General features: G+C 44.2%; 1 protein-coding gene across 1 annotated transcript in view; it reads right to left on the bottom strand.

The window, feature by feature from the left end:
- The window catches only part of HECW1 (HECT, C2 and WW domain containing E3 ubiquitin protein ligase 1), a 327,850-nt gene that overhangs the window by 96,759 nt on the left and 212,688 nt on the right, over positions 1 to 18,403 (bottom strand). Inside the window, exons 15-17 of the mRNA XM_029589548.1 lie at positions 13,284 to 13,389; positions 8,991 to 9,087; positions 3,527 to 3,610 (exon numbers count right to left, since the gene is read on the bottom strand). Coding sequence (XP_029445408.1) covers positions 3,527 to 3,610; positions 8,991 to 9,087; positions 13,284 to 13,389 — 287 coding nt within the window. The remainder of the gene's footprint in view (positions 1 to 3,526; positions 3,611 to 8,990; positions 9,088 to 13,283; positions 13,390 to 18,403) is intronic.

The following is an 18,403-nucleotide window of genomic DNA, read 5'->3' as shown; positions in this document are numbered from 1 at the left end:
CAGATTACATTCAGGTACTGTAGGTAATTCCCTATCCCCAGAGGACTCACAATCTAAGAGGGTAACTTTCAAACAACTATGCGTGGCTGCATATACATGTATATATGGCCGCGTGTATATTTACAGCAGAATTTTAATCCATATGTATTATATGTAGCAGGGGCCCCGTTTGGGTTGTTAGCTGCATCAGGGAAGCTACATTTGCCAAGGTTCATCCAACGGGGGGAGATAAACTTCCAGAGCCCTAGGCTTAACTAAGGAAAATTCCACTGCTTCAAGGCTCTGTACTGAGGTGCCACTTAAGTGCAGGGATAACCACAATATCCACTGAAAAAATAACATCAAACACAGGGGCCAGAAGCAAAAATAAAAGCCCAGGGCTCCCTTTGGTGTTCAAAGTAAAAGATTACTTGCAGAAAAAATAAAGTCCCAACCAGTATGGAAACATCAAACCGCATAAAAATCATAAAAGTCAAAACTGTGGTTTCTGTGTCCTTGTTGCACCACCATCCAGGCTTAATGATACCTTCCCATTGGCGAGTAGGGGACTGGGCAGCTCCAGCATAAACTAGGAAAATAGGAAGTACCAAAATAAAAAGAACAGAGTCCCCGATGATCACAAGTCTATAAATCTCCTTGCCCTTGCTTTTGCATCGCAGCATGGACTTAAAGATCAGCGACTCAGCCTTTCCGTATACAGGGGGGGGCGGAGGGGGGAGCCCTACCTTCCAGACTGGCCAATTGAAACTCCAAAAAGCTTCTTCAAATCTAGGGCAGACTCCTTCTCTTCCGATCAAAATCCCAAGGGGGGCAAGGCTATGACCATTCACGAAATTCCACTCCCACTTCTCTCCCTCTCTTCTCCAGGCCTAGACAGGGATCTCCACCAACTCCACACCCTCTCTCTTCCAGTATCGCCTGCCCTCTGCCCCAAAAAGTTGGGGTTTAAGCCGTGGGAGGATTTCCAAAACCAACACTCTTCCCACTGCCCCTAGCTGAGCAAAATGTACTTTGGGGAAAAATATTAATGACGGGCTGAGACCCCTGTCACACACATATGCACGTATTATAAAAGATACGTATCTTTTACCCCGGAACATATACGTGTATGTATGCTTACACGCAAATACATGCAATGCATTTGAAGCAAGTATTTCAATACACTGAATGTGCATGTTTTTCCTACCTATTTTAAAAATATATGCGCAAAAATAAAACAGGAATTGCTCAAGTAATACCCGATTTACACACGCAAGTCAGCATATTGTAAAACATGCATGCGTAATTGAAATTAACCAGTTTACCAATTACTTCATCAGTTCGCCCAGTCCTTCTCCAGATTATTGAGACTTTCCTGGTTCTTCAGCTCAAACTCCTGCCAATTCACCCAGACCTTCCACCCAGCCAATACTACACAATAAACAAGTCTATCAATTGGATCAGATAATTAGCAGGTGTAAAATTACACGAGAAAGTTATCCAGATGCATAAGATCGTAGTTGGCGTCGCCACAGATGTGCTGAGCAAAGAATTTGCATCCACGGTTTAAATGCCTTTGGGTATTGAATAAAATAGTCAAGCTGATGAGCATGAGCACACAGCATTTTTATCTAATAAAGCGGATGAAGCTGTAGCAGTAACAGAATGAACACAAATTGTTAAGAATAGATGAAGTCTATTTTGTATCGGGAGCAATAATTTCTTGATGAATTGGCTACATTAGCAAGCCCCTGATGCAGCCCGTTTGTGGGTGAAACTCGGCCTGCGTTGGGCGAACCTTTGGCCACATTTTTGGCAAATTTTATTTTTACCTATTGAACATTTTAAATAAAGAATTCTAAGGTGATTGATCAAAATATGAATTGGTCAATTGCACGGAGACTTTTATCCTGGTTTTGTAGCAAATCACTAAGTATGCTATGGAACAGGCTTTTAGGATACACTTTCCTATTTCTTATACAGCTTCTGCTGTTCTCCTGCTCACTGTTGTGCTCCCCCGCCCCCTCCCCCCCCCAACACATTCTTACCACTGCCCTCTGCATCAATCCCAAGCAAACTTACACTATATTCTCTCATGAGTTTGGTTATTACTACCTCTGCTGGTAGGCTATTCCAGGCATCTACTACCTCTCAGAGAATAATTATTTCCTCTTATTCACTCTAAGTCTTCGTCCCCCACATCATGACCGCATTTTGTTGTGGTATGGTTGGCCTGTCGGTTTTGGTTGGGGAGCTTGGTTTTCTATAAGACTTATGTTTTCATTTGATGTGTATATACTGTACATTTTAAACTTGGAAGCTTTTTTTTTAATAGTCCAAAATGGTGTCAACAGACGTGAATAAATCACTGATGAAAACAACCCTCAGGTGAATAACTTCCCAGACTGGCATAAACAAACAAAAGAGATATCAGTGCAACTAATTCATGAAATGTGAGCTATTGCTTGATTTAGCAGGAATAGTTCTTCTTCTTTCCATTGCTATAATGTTCTGCAATACTATCAATGTAGGGTTAAAGAATTTATGTATCTATATATAAAATATACACAGTTACATTTACACATACACGTGAGGAGGAATAAATAAACAAGGTGAATTTAAGCCTAGTGTCAAAATGGTTTAAATTCACCTTATTTATTGACTCTCCCTCGTAAGTGTGTAGGTTTCGCTCTCTATATATGTGTATACAGTATGGGGTAGATTTTAAAAGTAGCACGTGCGGCATACATGTGCGCGTGCTACCCAGCGTGCACACACGTACGCTTGATTTTATAACTTGCGCACGCAAGTTATAAAAATCCGAGATCGGCGTGCACAAGGGGGTGCACAATTGTGCACCTTGCGTGCGCCGAGCCGCGCTGCCTTCCTCTGTTCCCTTCCCCCTAACTTAACCTTCCCACCACTTCACCAAACCTTCCCCCCCCCAGCCCTACTCTAACCCCCCCAAAATCTTTATCTTACCTGTTGCACCTGCCTGGAGGCAGGCGCAGTTTGTGCGCGCCGGCAGCCTGCCGGCATGTGATCCTCTGACACAGTGGCAAATGGCTGCTGTGTCAGAGGCCTCTGGCCCCACCTCTGCCCTGCTCTCGGACCACCCCACCCACGCCCCGCCCCTATTGCAAGGCCCAGGACCTACACATATCCCGGGGCTTTAAGAGCATCGCCAGGCCTTTTTAAAATAGGCCCGGCACGCGTAACCCTTTTAAAATCCGGCCCTATATATGTGTGTGTGTGTGTGTGTGTGTGTGTGCGTGTGTATGTATGAGAGACCGAGAGAAAGAGAGAGAGAGAGAGAGATGTGCATGTACAGATATGTTCAGGTAAAATGACATGCCATACATTACATGATCCTCTAATCTCCATCATAAATCTGGATCAACATTGTAGATAGAAATTATAGTAATTGAGGGCAAAACAAATATGTATAACATTTATAAATTCCAGAAGAACAATACACTATACCTGGCATACCCAGGAAAAGTTTATATCCAGTACTAGCATATCCAGATTTTAAATTGATAATTACCTCAATAGTATTACTAAATCTGCATCACAAGAAAGCTTTTCAAGCCCTTGAGTGCCTTCTGTTCTAATATAATGAATCTTCTCCCTATAAAATGAAAGACATCAAAAGTTTTGTACACATACAGAAAAAATGTTAGTCATAGCTTCTGGCTCCTGGTCCACATGCTGATGTTAATACTCTATGTTCAACATTAAAATGCAGTCTCAATATATCAATGACACTTTATTTGGACATCGTCAGTAGATGATTTTGATTTGTATGTTTTTTACCAGTGGAATAATACTTTGGACAATGACTTGAAATTCACTATGGATTTTCATCAATATCAATATCAATTATCATTTCTGGACATTATCATCAAAAATAGTAATGGCCTGCACAGGTCATTATATCACAAACCATTGAGAAGAACAACCTACTGAGGTCTGAAATTTATTATCCTAGACTTCTCAAATTGAGGTTACTGCTCAGCCAGTTTTCTGAATCCATCATTTATGTTACGAATTTTAAGACTAAGTATTAGGCATGCATGCTTGCACAGAGATTCTTTGATCGGGCTATCCATTAGCAATAATTAAAAGTACATATTTGTGAACATTGTATTTGGACCATGCTAGTTTATTGCAATACAGGTCTGCCAAGGATATGAACAAGAATGTGCGTATTACCATACACAAACCAGTCAACTACAGTTTCAACAATTATTGAGAAATATTGGCATATTTTAGCAATGCATAACACTTTTATGGACATGACTTTGAGAGCCTATGATAGACAGCCCAAGATCATGTTGTGAAGTCAGCACTTCTGATATTGGGCACAATTACTGCCAGACACGTAAAAGGTCCCACAGCGTGATTTAAGTTCTCAAACAATTAAGGGTACCATATGGGTATATCCAGTTACTAACTATAAGGTAATGAAAACCAATACTGATTATATATCATTTGTAATATATGCTATTCAATGTCCTTGTCCTAAAATATACATTGGTCGCTTGAAATGAGCAAATCATGTACAAGCTGATTGAACATTATAGTTGCTTAAAAGTGGGGAAAATACAAGCACCAATGGTGCAGCACTCTTTGCTCTGTCAACATTCATTTGAGGTATTAAAATGGACAAGAATAGAACATGTACAAAAATCTTTGAGAGGTGGTGATTGTGTGACTCTTTTGAATTACTGGGAACAATATTAGATGTTTACTCTAAAAACAGTTCAGCCTGTTGGCTAGAATGAAGAGATAAAGCAGTTTAGTCTATGCTGAGAGATAACTGGTTACCGTTATGATGTCTGTGTCCAGCTGGATGTCAGTCCCATGCTTTGAATTTGATTGGTTGTGGCATGTTACGAACATGGTGGATAAAATGGCTTCATTTTTGTATCACTGTGCAGAAATGCTAGACCTGGCTGGCAACCCAAATAAAGCACCCCTGATGCAGATGCACTCGGACATAGCCTTATTCTCTATTACAGAGAGTGGATAGACATGTCCTTTAGGAGGTTCAGTGTTCGGTTTCAGCCTTATGACACAGTCGTAAGATCTGTGTGGAGGAAGGATATCAGCAGTTTCTTTGGAGAACACATCACCGAATGATGTGTATTGAGGTGGCAGTCCTGGCATCACTGGAGTTGTAGGCATGCAGAGAACAGGAGAAACCTCCTTAAGGCAATTGCCATGACAACCTGGGCCCCAGCGGGAGAGATCCAAGGTGGCCCAGTTGAATTGAGGCTGATGTGACTGCAACCAAGGTAACCCTAGAACAATAGGGTGCATGGCCTTCTCTAACACAAAGAAGGAAATCGACTCAGTATGGAGGGCTCCGGTGCGGAGGGTTACCGGTTCCATGCGATGGGTCACGTCACCCGGCAAAGGCTCTTCATGGATAGATGATAAGAGCAATGGAACTTTCAAAGTGACGATGGGAATCCTCAAATGTTCCACTAGGCGTCAAAGTATAAAGTTGCCTCCTGCCTCTGAATCCACCAGGGCAAGAGTTTGAATTTCGGACGGTCCGCAGATCAAGGAGACTGGGAGAGAGAGTGGAGAAGAGGGCGTAGTAAGGCCTAAGAACAGTCCTCCCACAGGACTTAGGCCTGTCCATTTTCCGGACGAATTGGGTGCCTCTTCTGAAGTCTCTCTTTTGAAGTCAGGTGACTGCGACCAAGTTGAATCGGTTCCTCTCCACTGGCGACAGGTATTGCTGGAACCATCCGAAGTGCAGGTTTAGCACAAACCTCCTTATGAACCGGTCCTTTACTAGGCTTGAGTTCTTTCACCTTAACACAAAGCTGGTGGTCAATTCTAGTAGCCAAAGCTACTAGTTCATCCAGCGAGTCAGGTGTCTCACGAGTGGTCAGCTCGTCTTTCAAGCGAGTTTCCAGACCTCTGAAGAAGAGGGTTTTCAGACATTTGGAGTCCCAGCATAATTCCGTAGCAAGAGTCTTGAACTCTATTGCAAAATCAGCCAGTGGTCGGTTGCCTTGCTTCAGGGCCACCAGAGCAGAACCAGCAACAGTAACTCGAGCAGGATCATCAAAAACGTATTTAAACAAATCCAAAAATCCATCAATATCCTGCAGAATTGGATCCTTACGTTCCCACAGCATTGAGGCCCAAGACAAGGCCTCTTCCATCGAGATAAAATAGAATATAAGTAGTCTTGGTGTAGGCTGTGGGAAAATGAGAAGGCTGTAATGCAAAATGCATGCAGCACTGATTTAGGAAACCTCTAGTTCTTTGAATCTCTCCAGAGAAACGAACTGGAGCAGCCAGAGGTACCATAGTCTTTATAGTTACTTCAGGTAACCGACCTTCATTACTGTAAGCAGCGCTTTGATTCTTCTGTGCGTGTAGCTGATGGAACGCAGAAGTGAGTTTCTCCAATGCGTCTTGTTGTTCAGCAGTGCACAGGGCCAGGCTGGGAATGGCCTGCAGGGCATTGAGCTGTATCGGATCCATGGAGTTAGCAATCTGTTATAGTTAGTGAGGTTTGGGTGGAACCTTGGACACTGTGGCAGCTGACCACACCCACGGGGGGAAGTCCTATGGGGGCCACAGGTCAGGCTCAGCTCTGGACACACAAACACAGATAGTTCTTTATTTAGACAGTTTGAGAAGCCACCAGAGGTGGCAGTAGTGAGTAGAAGATGTAGCCCGGATGGGCTAGTATTCCCTAGGGTGCTGGAACAGCGGTTCCTCTGGTAGCAGTGCTATAGTGGAGAGAACTGAGAGAGTGAGTACAATAGAACATTCACAGAGTCCCAAATATGGAGGAGTCCCGAGATAGGGAGAGCTGGCCCTCGAGGAGCGAGTACCAGATCCCTGGAGGCAGAGAGACTTGTTGGCAAAGTACTCACACAGAGGTTCCACGTAGGAGATGACACTGGCGCTGGAACAGAGGCAGGCCCTCGAGGAGTGAGTACCTGGTTCCAGGGAGACAGCTCTGAGGAGTAGATGATAGTAGTACTCACTGATGGTGTCTGTAGCGAATTCTTCCAAGTAGAAGAGGAGATAGATTCAGGCAGCAAGTTAGTGAACATGGGCCCTCGAGGAGCGAGTACCGGTTACCTGATAGCGACCTGAAAGAAGCGAGGAGCGGATATCCTGTTAGCAGAAACAGTCCAATGGAAGTTGGAAGGCAGAGTAGCTGGGTACGGAGAGCGAATCCCATCCGTAAGATCACCCTTGCTAACTCAACGGCTAGCAATAAACTGTAGGCTTAAATATCCGGGCAGAGTGACCTGAAGTAAGGTACCTGAAGAGCATGGCAGGAGGCAGCACCCAAGCCGGTCTGGGGACGCCGGAGAGGACAGCAGGCGGACATCGTGGCAGCCAGGCGTCTGTCAAGAGCAGGAGGAGCCACAAGAAAGGAAAGGTAGGCGGAGTGAAGCCGTCGGGAAATGATGGTCGCAACAGTATATGCTTCATATTAATATCGGTCATTGCTGTTTGCTATGTTATTGCTCGATGTTTAAAAGGAGTGACTATGTTTGTTATTCTTGCTTTGTGTATGTTACATATAACTTTAATAAAAAGATTTAAACAAAAGAAAAAAAGCATCAGTCAAAGTACAAATCCCTGAGGCACTTCACTGTTTACCTCTCTCCACTAAGAAAATTGACCATTTAATCCTTCTCTGTTTTCTGTCTTTTAACAGGTTTGCAATTCACAAATGTACTTTGCCTCCTATCCCTTGACTTTTTAGTTTTCTTAGAAGCTTCTCATGGGGGACTTTTTCAAACGTGTTCTGAAAATCCAAATACACTACATCTACCGGTTCACCTTTATCCACTTTGTTTATTAACCCCCTTAAAAATGTAGCAGATTTGTGAGGCAAGAATTCTCTTGGGTAAATACATGCTGGCTGTGTCCCATTAAACCATGTCTATTTATATGTTCTACAATTTGATTCTTTAGAATAGTTTCCTCGTTTTTTCCCGGCACTGAAGTCAGGCTCACTGGTCTATAGTGTCCCGGAACACCCCTGGGCCCTTTTTAAATATTGGGGTTAAGTTGGCCACCTTCCAGTCTTCAGGTACAATGGATGATTTTAATGATAGGTTACAAATTATTAGGGATGTGCATTCGTTTTTCACGAATTAGACAATTTCAATGAAATTGTCTAATTCGTCCTGGTTCGGGAGAACAAAAAAACAAAGGCAATTTTTCTGAAATTTCAGAAAAATTTGTTTTTTGGGTTAGCGCGCACTCCATTAGTGCGCGCTAACCTGAAAATCGGGGTCTCCCGAAAAAAAAAAGTCAGAACCACGGAAAAACAAAATTTCCTGCGGTGGGCTGAAAATGAAGTCCGAATCTAAGAGCAGTATTGCTACACATCTCTACAAATTACTAGTAATAGATCTGAAATATCATTACAAGAAACTTTGAGAAAACCAGAATTCTCTCATCTGGTCCTTTAAACCTGGAACCTGTTGTTCTGTCTACAGTGATTAAAAAACCCCAAAAACTAAATCTTCTACATTTATAAATGAATAACATTCAAAGGACAGACTCATGCACACATTTTTCTGGTGCTGTGGTTCAGCATCATTTAAAATACGAATCTAGGATGCACTGCTGCTTGAAAACCAGTAAAATTGGATTGGATGCCTCAGAGCTTTGTTTTGAAGAGGTTTAACTAAGGCACAGAAGAAAAAGTTTCTTTCTGAAGAAAAGACACCTGGGAGTGAACAGAGGACATTTTCTACAGTGTCTAAAGTGTAGCTAGCTGCAATGTTCACATTTAGATTGAGTTTTATTCCAATTTTCCTGGTGGAAGATGTCAATTTAAATTCCCAGTCGGCTGACTAATTTACATTCTGCCAGCCGGAGTCATTTTTCCACTTCATGAGAAACATTTTTTATAATTGACAGTAATGTGACCTGCATTCCAGTTTTAGGAAAGCCTGGTTGACTGGAAAGAATGAAAGGGTCCTTGGGCCAAGAACGTTCACTGGTACCTGAGTGCATGGTTTCGGGCCAAGCTTGACTGACGCTCTTGCAGCATCTCGAAAATGTTTGGCTGGCGTAGAAATGCGACGATCTTATCGTTGTAAGCTGCAGTGGATAAATAACACAGAAGCGTTTAGTTGCTGGGCTCTTTGAAAGGGTCACAGAAAGTGTTATGGCCAGTGATGCAAAAAAAAAAAGAAAAGCTAGGAAATGAAAAACAAAACAAACGATTTTCTCATGCACACATACATCTACAGCACCGAGGGGGCAGCACCAGTTCCCCAGTGACAGTAAAGCTGTCCAACCAGCTCTGCAGGGACTGTTTTAGAGGCTGGGACTCAGGGAAATGTAGATCCTATGCGCGCTCAGTCGTATTCTTTTCTGCTGAAACTGCTAGCCGATCAGTGCCACAGGCAAGGATAGCGTTTCCGATGGGTTTAGCACATCCCAAGAATTAAACTGATCATGGCACAGGTTGCAGATAAGGAACAGCATTCATTTGGCAATGATATCTGGGGGAACTTCTGACTGGGGCACGACTGAATCCGAGACCTACTATAGATGTAGACATCTTTGGGGTTAGTTTTCAAAGTCCACGGGTAACTATTCCCCACAGACTTTGCCCCAGGTCTCAAAGGGAAAGTGTGAGCGTACGTTCCCTTTCAATTCTCCGCAGAGATCTGTGCTGGCTTTTTCCGCCAATACTTGTTCCTCTGAAAAACAACAGGCACTGGTTTGAAAAACACAAACCTATGTTGCCCCCCCCAGCTAACTCCGCCTCTGATCCCATCTACTTTTCCTGTAGGTAAAGATTACCTGCGTCGTTGATCCCTGTGTGGGCAGCTTTCCCCCCGTATACCGGACAGGCAAATTTCAAACAAGCCTTGCTCTTAGCCAGGAAAATGGCTTTTGAAAAATGCCCACCCTGTGTCCAAAAACCTACAGGAGCTTCTGTAAATGCCAAATGCTAAAGAAAACATTTATTATAAAACATGTAAAATGACCTGGGTTCCCCCGTCATGAGGGGGTAAGTCCTGATATGCATTTTGCTGCATCTTCCTCTCTGAGGGCTGGTTATAATGAATGTGTATTAGTGTAGTCTGTTTTTCTGTGGATGTGCACTGCCTGCTTGGAGATACTAATGGTTTTTTCACATGCCAGTGGCTCCTGTGTGTCTCTTCTTTGTAGCTTATAAAAGACTTCATGACCCCAAAATCAATTTACTGAGCTATCCAATGCAGTTAATATAACTTACACACACACACAAATCTCAATGGGAGAACACATAAGCTGTCCTGAAAGAAAACGGCAATATTTTGTGCTCAAAGAAAACATGAATGTTCAACACCTGGCTCAATATTTTACTTCAAATCAGGAAGCACGAAATGGGTGCAGAGGATGAAAGGAGACAAAGACACGAGGAACTCCACAATACGATTAGCTAATGCGTTCAACCAGGTGTCACTGTCTCTTAAAGCGACACCAACTGCAGGAAGGAACAATGGCTGGAGGGAATGAACGTGTCATGTCTGTGTACCTACAGCGCAAGGGGCCTGGGTAACGCTCACTGAGTAATCAATCAGCAGGACTGTGTTTCATGCCTTACGGGGGAACTGCAATGGTGCAGAACTGCTGGCAGCTGAGACAACAAACAGCATCCCCAGAGATTTGAAGCTTACTGTGGATCATTTGACTAGGAGCCCGATGTCATAAGGTGGGCATAAAAGATGAGCGCTAAGCCTCGGTGCGCACTTCTTTACTCACCTGCTAAAGAGAAAGTTAAGCTCCCACTGCAGGGAGCTAATGATATGCTAAGGCGTTGGGACTCGACCCGAAAATGCCTGTGCAAACATACGCTGAGCGCGCAGAAAACATGATTTATGCGCTGAAAACAGGATTTGTGCAAATAAATCCCGTCCAGGACCCCGTGCCACAAACTCCAGGGCCGAAACTTTACTCCACCTCTGACCAGGAGTTAAATTTCCAGCGTTAAGAAAAATGAGCCTCGCCTCACAGCTCTCTGCACTGCCTTGATTAACGTGGGATGTGCACGGAGGAGCATTCATTTGTGTGCACGTCTTTACTCACATATCTGCACACAATTTCCTGTGCACTAAACTCCTTGTTAAATTTGGGAGTGATGTTGCGCGCCTAAAAATCTGCACACGACTACGTGTTAATGTGTGCGCAGAGCGCCTTATTACAATGCAGGATGTATGCTGTCGCCCTCTTCAGCTGAGGCACAAGAGAGCTGCACGTCCCCCAAAAAAAAAATTTGCCATCAAACTGGTTGCACTATAACTCAAGTCTATCCCCTGCCTGTAATATATGTTAGGAAACTTTAGTGCCCATATTATTCCATTAATTAATTAAAAAGTATTATGATGCATTTATACAGGAGATCCACCACGGAAGCCTCTCTGCCCCCACTTTTTATAATCATTTCTGTAAAAAAGGAAAAAAAAAACCTGTCATCCTAATCAATGATGATTTTAAAATAAGCAACGGAAAGTGAGAATACTGGGGCCCAGCACCACCGTCTTCCTGTTCTAGAGCAATGTTGCAGGGAGATACTGGAACACCTGGAAGCGGCCGCATCTCCTTCATTTGTCTGGGGGTGAGGAAGGGATGGAGAGGAGAAAGAGAAGCGCAGGATTTCTCTGCTTTGATGCCTTTAGTAAGTTGCAAACCTCTCTTTCTGACCTTGGGGAAGGAAGGACTGGATTCTAGGGATGTGAATCGTTTTTTGACGATTTAAAATATCGTCAGATATATTTTAAATCGTCAAAAATCGTTAGAGGCGATATTTAATAGGAATTCCCCCGATTTATCGTCAAAAATCGTAAATCGGGGGAAGGGGGAGGGGAAGGGGGAGGGCGGGAAAACCGGCAAACTAAAACATCCCTAAAACCCACCCGACCCTTTAAAATAAATCCCCCACCCTCCCGAACCCCCCCAAAATGTCTTAAATTACCTGGGGTCCAGTGGGGGGGGTCCCGTTGTGATCTTCCACTCTCGGGCGTCGGGCGCGTTGATAGAAAATGGCGCTGGCGCTACCTTTGCCCTATCAACGCGCCCGACGCCCGAGAGTGGAAGATCACAACGGGACCCCCCCCCCCACTGGACCCCAGGTAATTTAAGACATTTTGGGGGGGTTCGGGAGGGTGGGGGATTTATTTTAAAGGGTCGGGGTGGGTTTTAGGGATGTTTTAGTGTGCCGGTTTTCCCGCCCTCCCCCGATTTACGATTTACACGATATTTATAAAAACAAAACCGCGACGATCCGATTCCCTCCCCCCCCCCCAGCCGAAATCGATCGTTAAGACGATCGATCACACAATACACATCTCTACTGGATTCTCCCTCTGGCTGAACAAGCTTCTTTATCTAAGAAGCTGAGACGGAGGAGTCTTTTTTTTTTTTTTATTATAACTATCGGGCCGATTCAGTAAAGTCCGCGGGAGAGCCGGCGCATGCACAGGCCACTCTCCTGTATGCGCGATTTAGTATGCTAATTAGGCCCGGCGGTAAAACACACTAAAAAGACACTAGCGCGTCCCTAGCGCCTCCTTTTGGACCGGAGCGGCGGCTGTCAGCGGGTTTGACAGCCAACGCTCAATTTTGCCGGCGTCGGTTCTCGAGCCCGCTGACAGCCACGGGCTCGGAAACTAGACGCCGGCAAAATTGAGCGTCTGGTTTTCGATCCGACAGTCGTGGGCCGACTTCAAATTTTATTTTTTCTTACTTTTGGAAAGTTTCAGGACCTCCGACTTAATATCGCCTTGATATTAAGTCGGAGGGTGCACAGAAAAGCAGTTTTTACTGCTTTTCTGTGCACTTTCCCGGTGCCCGAAGAAATTAGCACCTAACTTTGGGTAGGCGCTAATTTCTGAAAGCAAAATGTGCGGTTTGGCTGCACATTTTGTTTTCTGAATAGCGCGGGAATACCTAATAGGGCCATCAACATGCATTTGCATGTTGCGGGCGTTATTAGGTTCGGGGGATTGGACGCGTGTTTTCAGCCCCTTACTGAATAAGGGGTAAGGGAAAACGCGCGTCCAATGGCGGGTTAACAGTGCGCTCCGTTGGAGCGCACTGTTAACCCGCCATTGGAGCGCACTGTACTGTATCGGCCCGTTTGATAATTGAAATGTAACTCTCTAACTCCACTACCTCACCTTGCTGGGGAGAGGAATGACGGACGTCTGGTGAGGGCCTCAGAAATATTAAAATAAAGAGGAAAGAAGCTCCACACCTCAGTTGCTTAGGAACCCTTTAAGGCAAACTGGGCCTTTACTTACCCAGAGGCACTGATTCATGCTGATGCTGGTTTCGAATGGCTGACACGAGGCTGTTGCCCGGCCTGCCCAGCAAGGCAGCACCCCTGTTACGGGAAACCTCAGAGGCCTACAAGCAAAGAAAGAAGCAAAACTGTAAATCATGAGCTCAAACAATTCCATTCGGTGGTGATAACCCCTCTTTCTCCCCCAAGAACAATTCTGTAACTAGCTAGGCGCCTATTCAGTCCTGAACTCTGACATGTTAGCTGCTCTCCGATCAACTGTTTTTTGATCTTGGTCAGCAAAGAGTGAAGTAGGGGTGTGCTGTGAAAACCAGCACTCTCTTGTGACAAAAATCCGCTCAGTAAACGAACCCATCCCCTGGTTGGCTTCAGGCAGCTTGGCGCGGACCAAGTGTGCATGGCTTTCTGGGTGCTTCCCCCGACAGGACTGTAGACTACGAAACAGTTTTCAAACACTGCCGGGACCAATGCATCCAATATAATGTGCTGATGTTTGGTTTATATTTTTCTAACATATTACCAAGCAGAAAGCAGTAGGGATGTGAATCGGGCTTCAGACGATTGAAAATATCGGATGATATTTTCAAAATCGTCAGAAATCGGGGGCTCCCCCGAAATGATAGGAAAACCCCACGATATTGTTCGTGGGGGTTCTCTTATTGTTTTGGGGGAGGGCGGGAAAAACGGCACACAAAAATAACCCCTAAACCCACCCCGACCCTTTAAAACTAATCCCTTGGCTTCCCCCACCCTCCCGACCCCCCCAAAAACATTTTACAGGTACCTGGTGGTCCAGTGGGGGTCCCGGGAACGATCTTCCGTTCCCAGGCCGTCGGCCTCCACTAATCAAAATGGCACCGATGGCCCTTTGCCCTTACCATGTGACAGGGTATCCGTGCCATTGGCCGGCCCCTGTCACATGGTAGGAGCACTGGATGGCCCGCGCCATTTTGCCCTTTGCTTCTGAATCGAACCATACGATGCACAGATTCTACTACCTACGCATGTTTCCAATGCGTTTCCATAGACGCCTTTCTTCCATCAAGGGCCTCCTAAATGTGTATCTTCCGCTACCTCTCATAGCCAGCATTCTTATAATGCTGAACTGGGATGGAGATCACTGTTCATCAGGCCCACGTCCTGCCCAAGACCAGTATGCTTCCCATACTTCATACCCAAAACTCTCGTGAACCTACAATGGGACAGAGGAAAAATAGTCCTCTTAGCCCTATACTGGCCTTGACAAGTATGGTTTCCCATATTCTTCGACCTCTAGATCACAGACCAATTTGCCTGGGCACAGCGCCCACTCTTGTAACTCGGAATCAGGACAAGTTGCGTCATCCCAACCTAACAACTCTTGCCCTGACTGCTTGAATGTTGCAATTCTACAACCACTTAATCTTTCAACACAAGTCTCTAAAGTTCTCGTAGCTTCATGAAAGCCTTCCGCACGTAAACCTTACCACTTTTAGTGGTCTAGATTTACCAAGTGGTGCACACAAACAGGTTTTCATCTTTTTTCTTGCCCCACTCCTTCTGTACTAGATTACCTAAATCACCTTTCGGATTCTGGTCTCCAATCATCCTCTGTAAGGGTACACCTAAATGCCATAGCGGCATACCACAAGGAAAAAGGGTATACGCCAATAACAGCGTAACCCTAGTAGGTCGGGTTATGAGAGGCTTACTTCACCTTAAGCCTCCCACTCGACCATTGGTCATTAAATGGGACCTAAGTGTAATACATTCCTGCGACAAGAAATTTCTTACATAAAAAGTATTTTTCTTAGTAGCCATTACATCGACTAGGAGAATCACTGAGTTGCAACCTCTCGTCACATACTCATCCTACATAAGGTTCCTGCATGACAGAGTAGTCCTTTGCACTCACCCCAAATTCCTACCAAAAGTAGTCACAGATTTTCACTTAATCAGTCAATACTCTTGCCTACTTTATTTTCAAGACCTCTCTCTAGCCAAGGAGAGAGAGTCTTATGCACCTTAGACTGAGAGCATGCACTAGCTTTTTACCTGAACCACACGGCGGTCCATAGGACATCCAACCAACTCTGTTTCTTTTCACAAAAAATGAACCAAGAGTCATGGTAGTAAAACGGACCCTCTCCGACTGACTAACAGTCTGTATTGAAATCTGTTATGAAAAAGCAAAAGTTCCTCTCCAAGGGCGAGTAACAGCACACGTAGTAACGGCTATGTCTACATCAGTAGTACACTATCGTTCATTGCCCATTATTACCATAGGTAAAGCTGCAACATGGAGTTCCCTTCACACCTTTGCAGCTTGGGCAAAGAAGAACGACAAGATTCGGCCTTTAGACAATCTGTCTTACAGAACTTGTTTCCAATATATTCCCAACTCCTTCTACATCCAACCTGCTGTGATTTTGGCTTCCTCATTTTTACCAACAATACTGCAATGTTGATTCACTACAAAATGACTCAGCCTATAGCTTGCTAATCACCCATATGTGAGGACTAGCCATCCAGTGCTCCTACCATGTGACAGGGGCCGGCCAATGGCACGGATACCCTGTCACATGGTAAGGGCAAAGGGCCATCGGCGCCATTTTGATTAGTGGCAGCCGACGGCCCGGGAACGGGAGATTGCTCCCGGGACCCCCACTGGACCACCAGGTACCTGTAAAATGTTTTTTGGGGGGTCGGGAGGGTGGAGGAAGCAAAGGGATTCGTTTTAAAGGGTCGGGGTGGGTTTTTTATCGGCTCGGGTGCAGCCGATAAACAAAACCGCGATCGGGCCTGATGGAAAAAAACCACATGTGAATCGGAACCGGAATCCGAACCGATTCCGATTCACATCTCTAGAAAGCAGTAAAATGAAATAATATACCCAGAACCTGAAGCATTCTTCTGGAATTGGAGGTTTTTTTGTTTTAAACTTGAAAACAAATCTAAATGTGAACTATGTTTATTAAATCCTCCTTTCTTTCTCCTTGCATCAATGAGAATAATGTGATTTAGGAACACATTGTAATGGCTGGGATAAGATTTTCTCACAAATATTTCAGGGAAAATATTTGAAATCATAGCCAAGTGACAGAACAGTGACCTAAATACTTTTGCTTTCTACTTGTTCTCATTTTCTCTGTTTCCTTCCCCATACTGCTTTTTTTCTCTAATGCTTTCACTTTACTCCTTTCTATTCCTCATTCCCTCCCATTTTTTAGCTCCTTTCTCTTGGTATAATGAAATAACTTGCCAAGGAGCCACTGAGTCTTGGATGCCACTGCAGTCGATAACAGCAAAGCAAAGCTGAACCAAACAAATCCATGGGAAAATTAAAAAGAACGGGCAAACTTAGGTGAAATTAAATCAGGTCAAATAAATCAAACTAATACTGCAAGAGAGTGATCCAAAACAATAACAAAATAATTACTGCTTATCATAAAAAAAATAGTTGGCTGATCATATTGGCTAGCAAGTGCTTTATAGGTCCAGTGTAAAGTCAAAATTATGGGTAATAAAGGGACTATATTATTAAAAAATATACTCAAACAAATCACATAGAAGCAAAAAAAAAAGGCCACACGTTCAATAAAAAAAATGCAAAATTATTATCTATTTACTAAAAAATATACATAAAAAAGGTTGCAAGTGTTGTGTCACATAACTGTTCCATGCTTTTTAACCTAAGGGACATCTTAGTTCCATTTGGTTCTGGAAAGTTTTAAAAATTTTGAGCTGTAAAAAAAGCCATCCTAAGAGCCCTGATGTGCCACATGTGACTCCTGATCCACATGTTGGCTTTCACTGATCTAAGACTAATAGAGAAATCCAGTGGCCAGAGTAGTCCTGGAGAAAACTGGATTCCTTGCAGGTTGTGAAACTTTTTATTGGAGCAATGAAAGAATTATCTAAAGCTACTTTTGTGCATGAACCTTGGAAATCACATAGGCCCCTTCTTCACATGATTTATGGTTACCAATTCTACTGGCAAAAAAACCTATAAAAAATGCAGCAAAACAATTAAAATCTGCAATTTCAGAAATAAAACTTTTCTCTAGCCTTTGTGTCTGCTTTTGATTTCTTTGTTGTTTTCTTCAATGCATTTTCTCTAGCTTTCTTTTTTTTCTCTCATATTAAATGTTTATTGTTTTTTTCAGTTCCTTCCTTCTTTCTGTTCTTAATTTTCATTTTACTTTTAATCTCTTCTTTCTATTTTTGTGAACCTCTCTCTCTAAATCTTTTCCCCCAGTTACTCTTTCCTCTGAAGTTCTCTCTCTTCCCCAAATTGTCACTCATCTTGCTCCCCAGTGTCCCTCTCGTCCCTCCCTTCCCAGCTGCCCATCTCCTCACACTTTTCCCTTCCTTGTCCCCATTCTACCTCTCAGATGTCTCTCTCCCTTTCCCTGCCGTCTCTCCTGACACTCTCTTCTCCTAGCTGAATGCATGTTTTATCATCTTGTCCAGTCTCGCCAGCCCCCCAACCCCCCAACTCCATCCTTTTTTTTTCACTCTTCCGGGTCCTGCCCATCTCTCCAGTCCTCTCCATCATCATCCACTAAATGGCAGAGTGGACTCACTTTGGCCTTCCATTCAGCACACATGCACTTATTCCTCCCATCAAACACAAACCCGCTTCCTCTCCCACCAGTCAGCCCAGACATATTCTGCTCTCTGCCCATTCGTCTCAGAAACATCCCCTCTCCCCTCCCCCCAGCCCAGGTACATTCCCTCTCTGCCCACCCAGCACAGATACTTCCCTTCTCCTCCACTCAGTGCACAACTGGAGCCCAGGCTCATCTACTCTCCCATCACTTGACCCGTACACACTTCCTCTCCCCTACCAACACAGACTCCCTCCCATTACCTTCCTCTCAGCCTAGGCTCATTCACCCATGAGAGCCAGGATTGCACAGAAGCAAGGGCATTTCTTTTCACCGAAGAGCACTGCACCCTGGCATCACTGCTGCTTCCTGCAGCCAGCCCACGTGTTTCTCTCTGTCTCACACAACATTCAGAGATAAGTCATGGGCCGGCTTTAAAAAGCAGCAGCAGCAGTACAAATGCACTTTTCTTCAGTAAAAACAGATGTATTTTCTTCTGTTTGATTGCGCCGCTTGCATTCACCTACTC

Source organism: Rhinatrema bivittatum, chromosome 2 (genome assembly GCF_901001135.1).
Source record: "Rhinatrema bivittatum chromosome 2, aRhiBiv1.1, whole genome shotgun sequence".
Taxonomy (NCBI): Eukaryota; Metazoa; Chordata; class Amphibia; order Gymnophiona; family Rhinatrematidae; genus Rhinatrema; species Rhinatrema bivittatum.
This window is presented reverse-complemented; position numbering and strand designations above follow the sequence as displayed.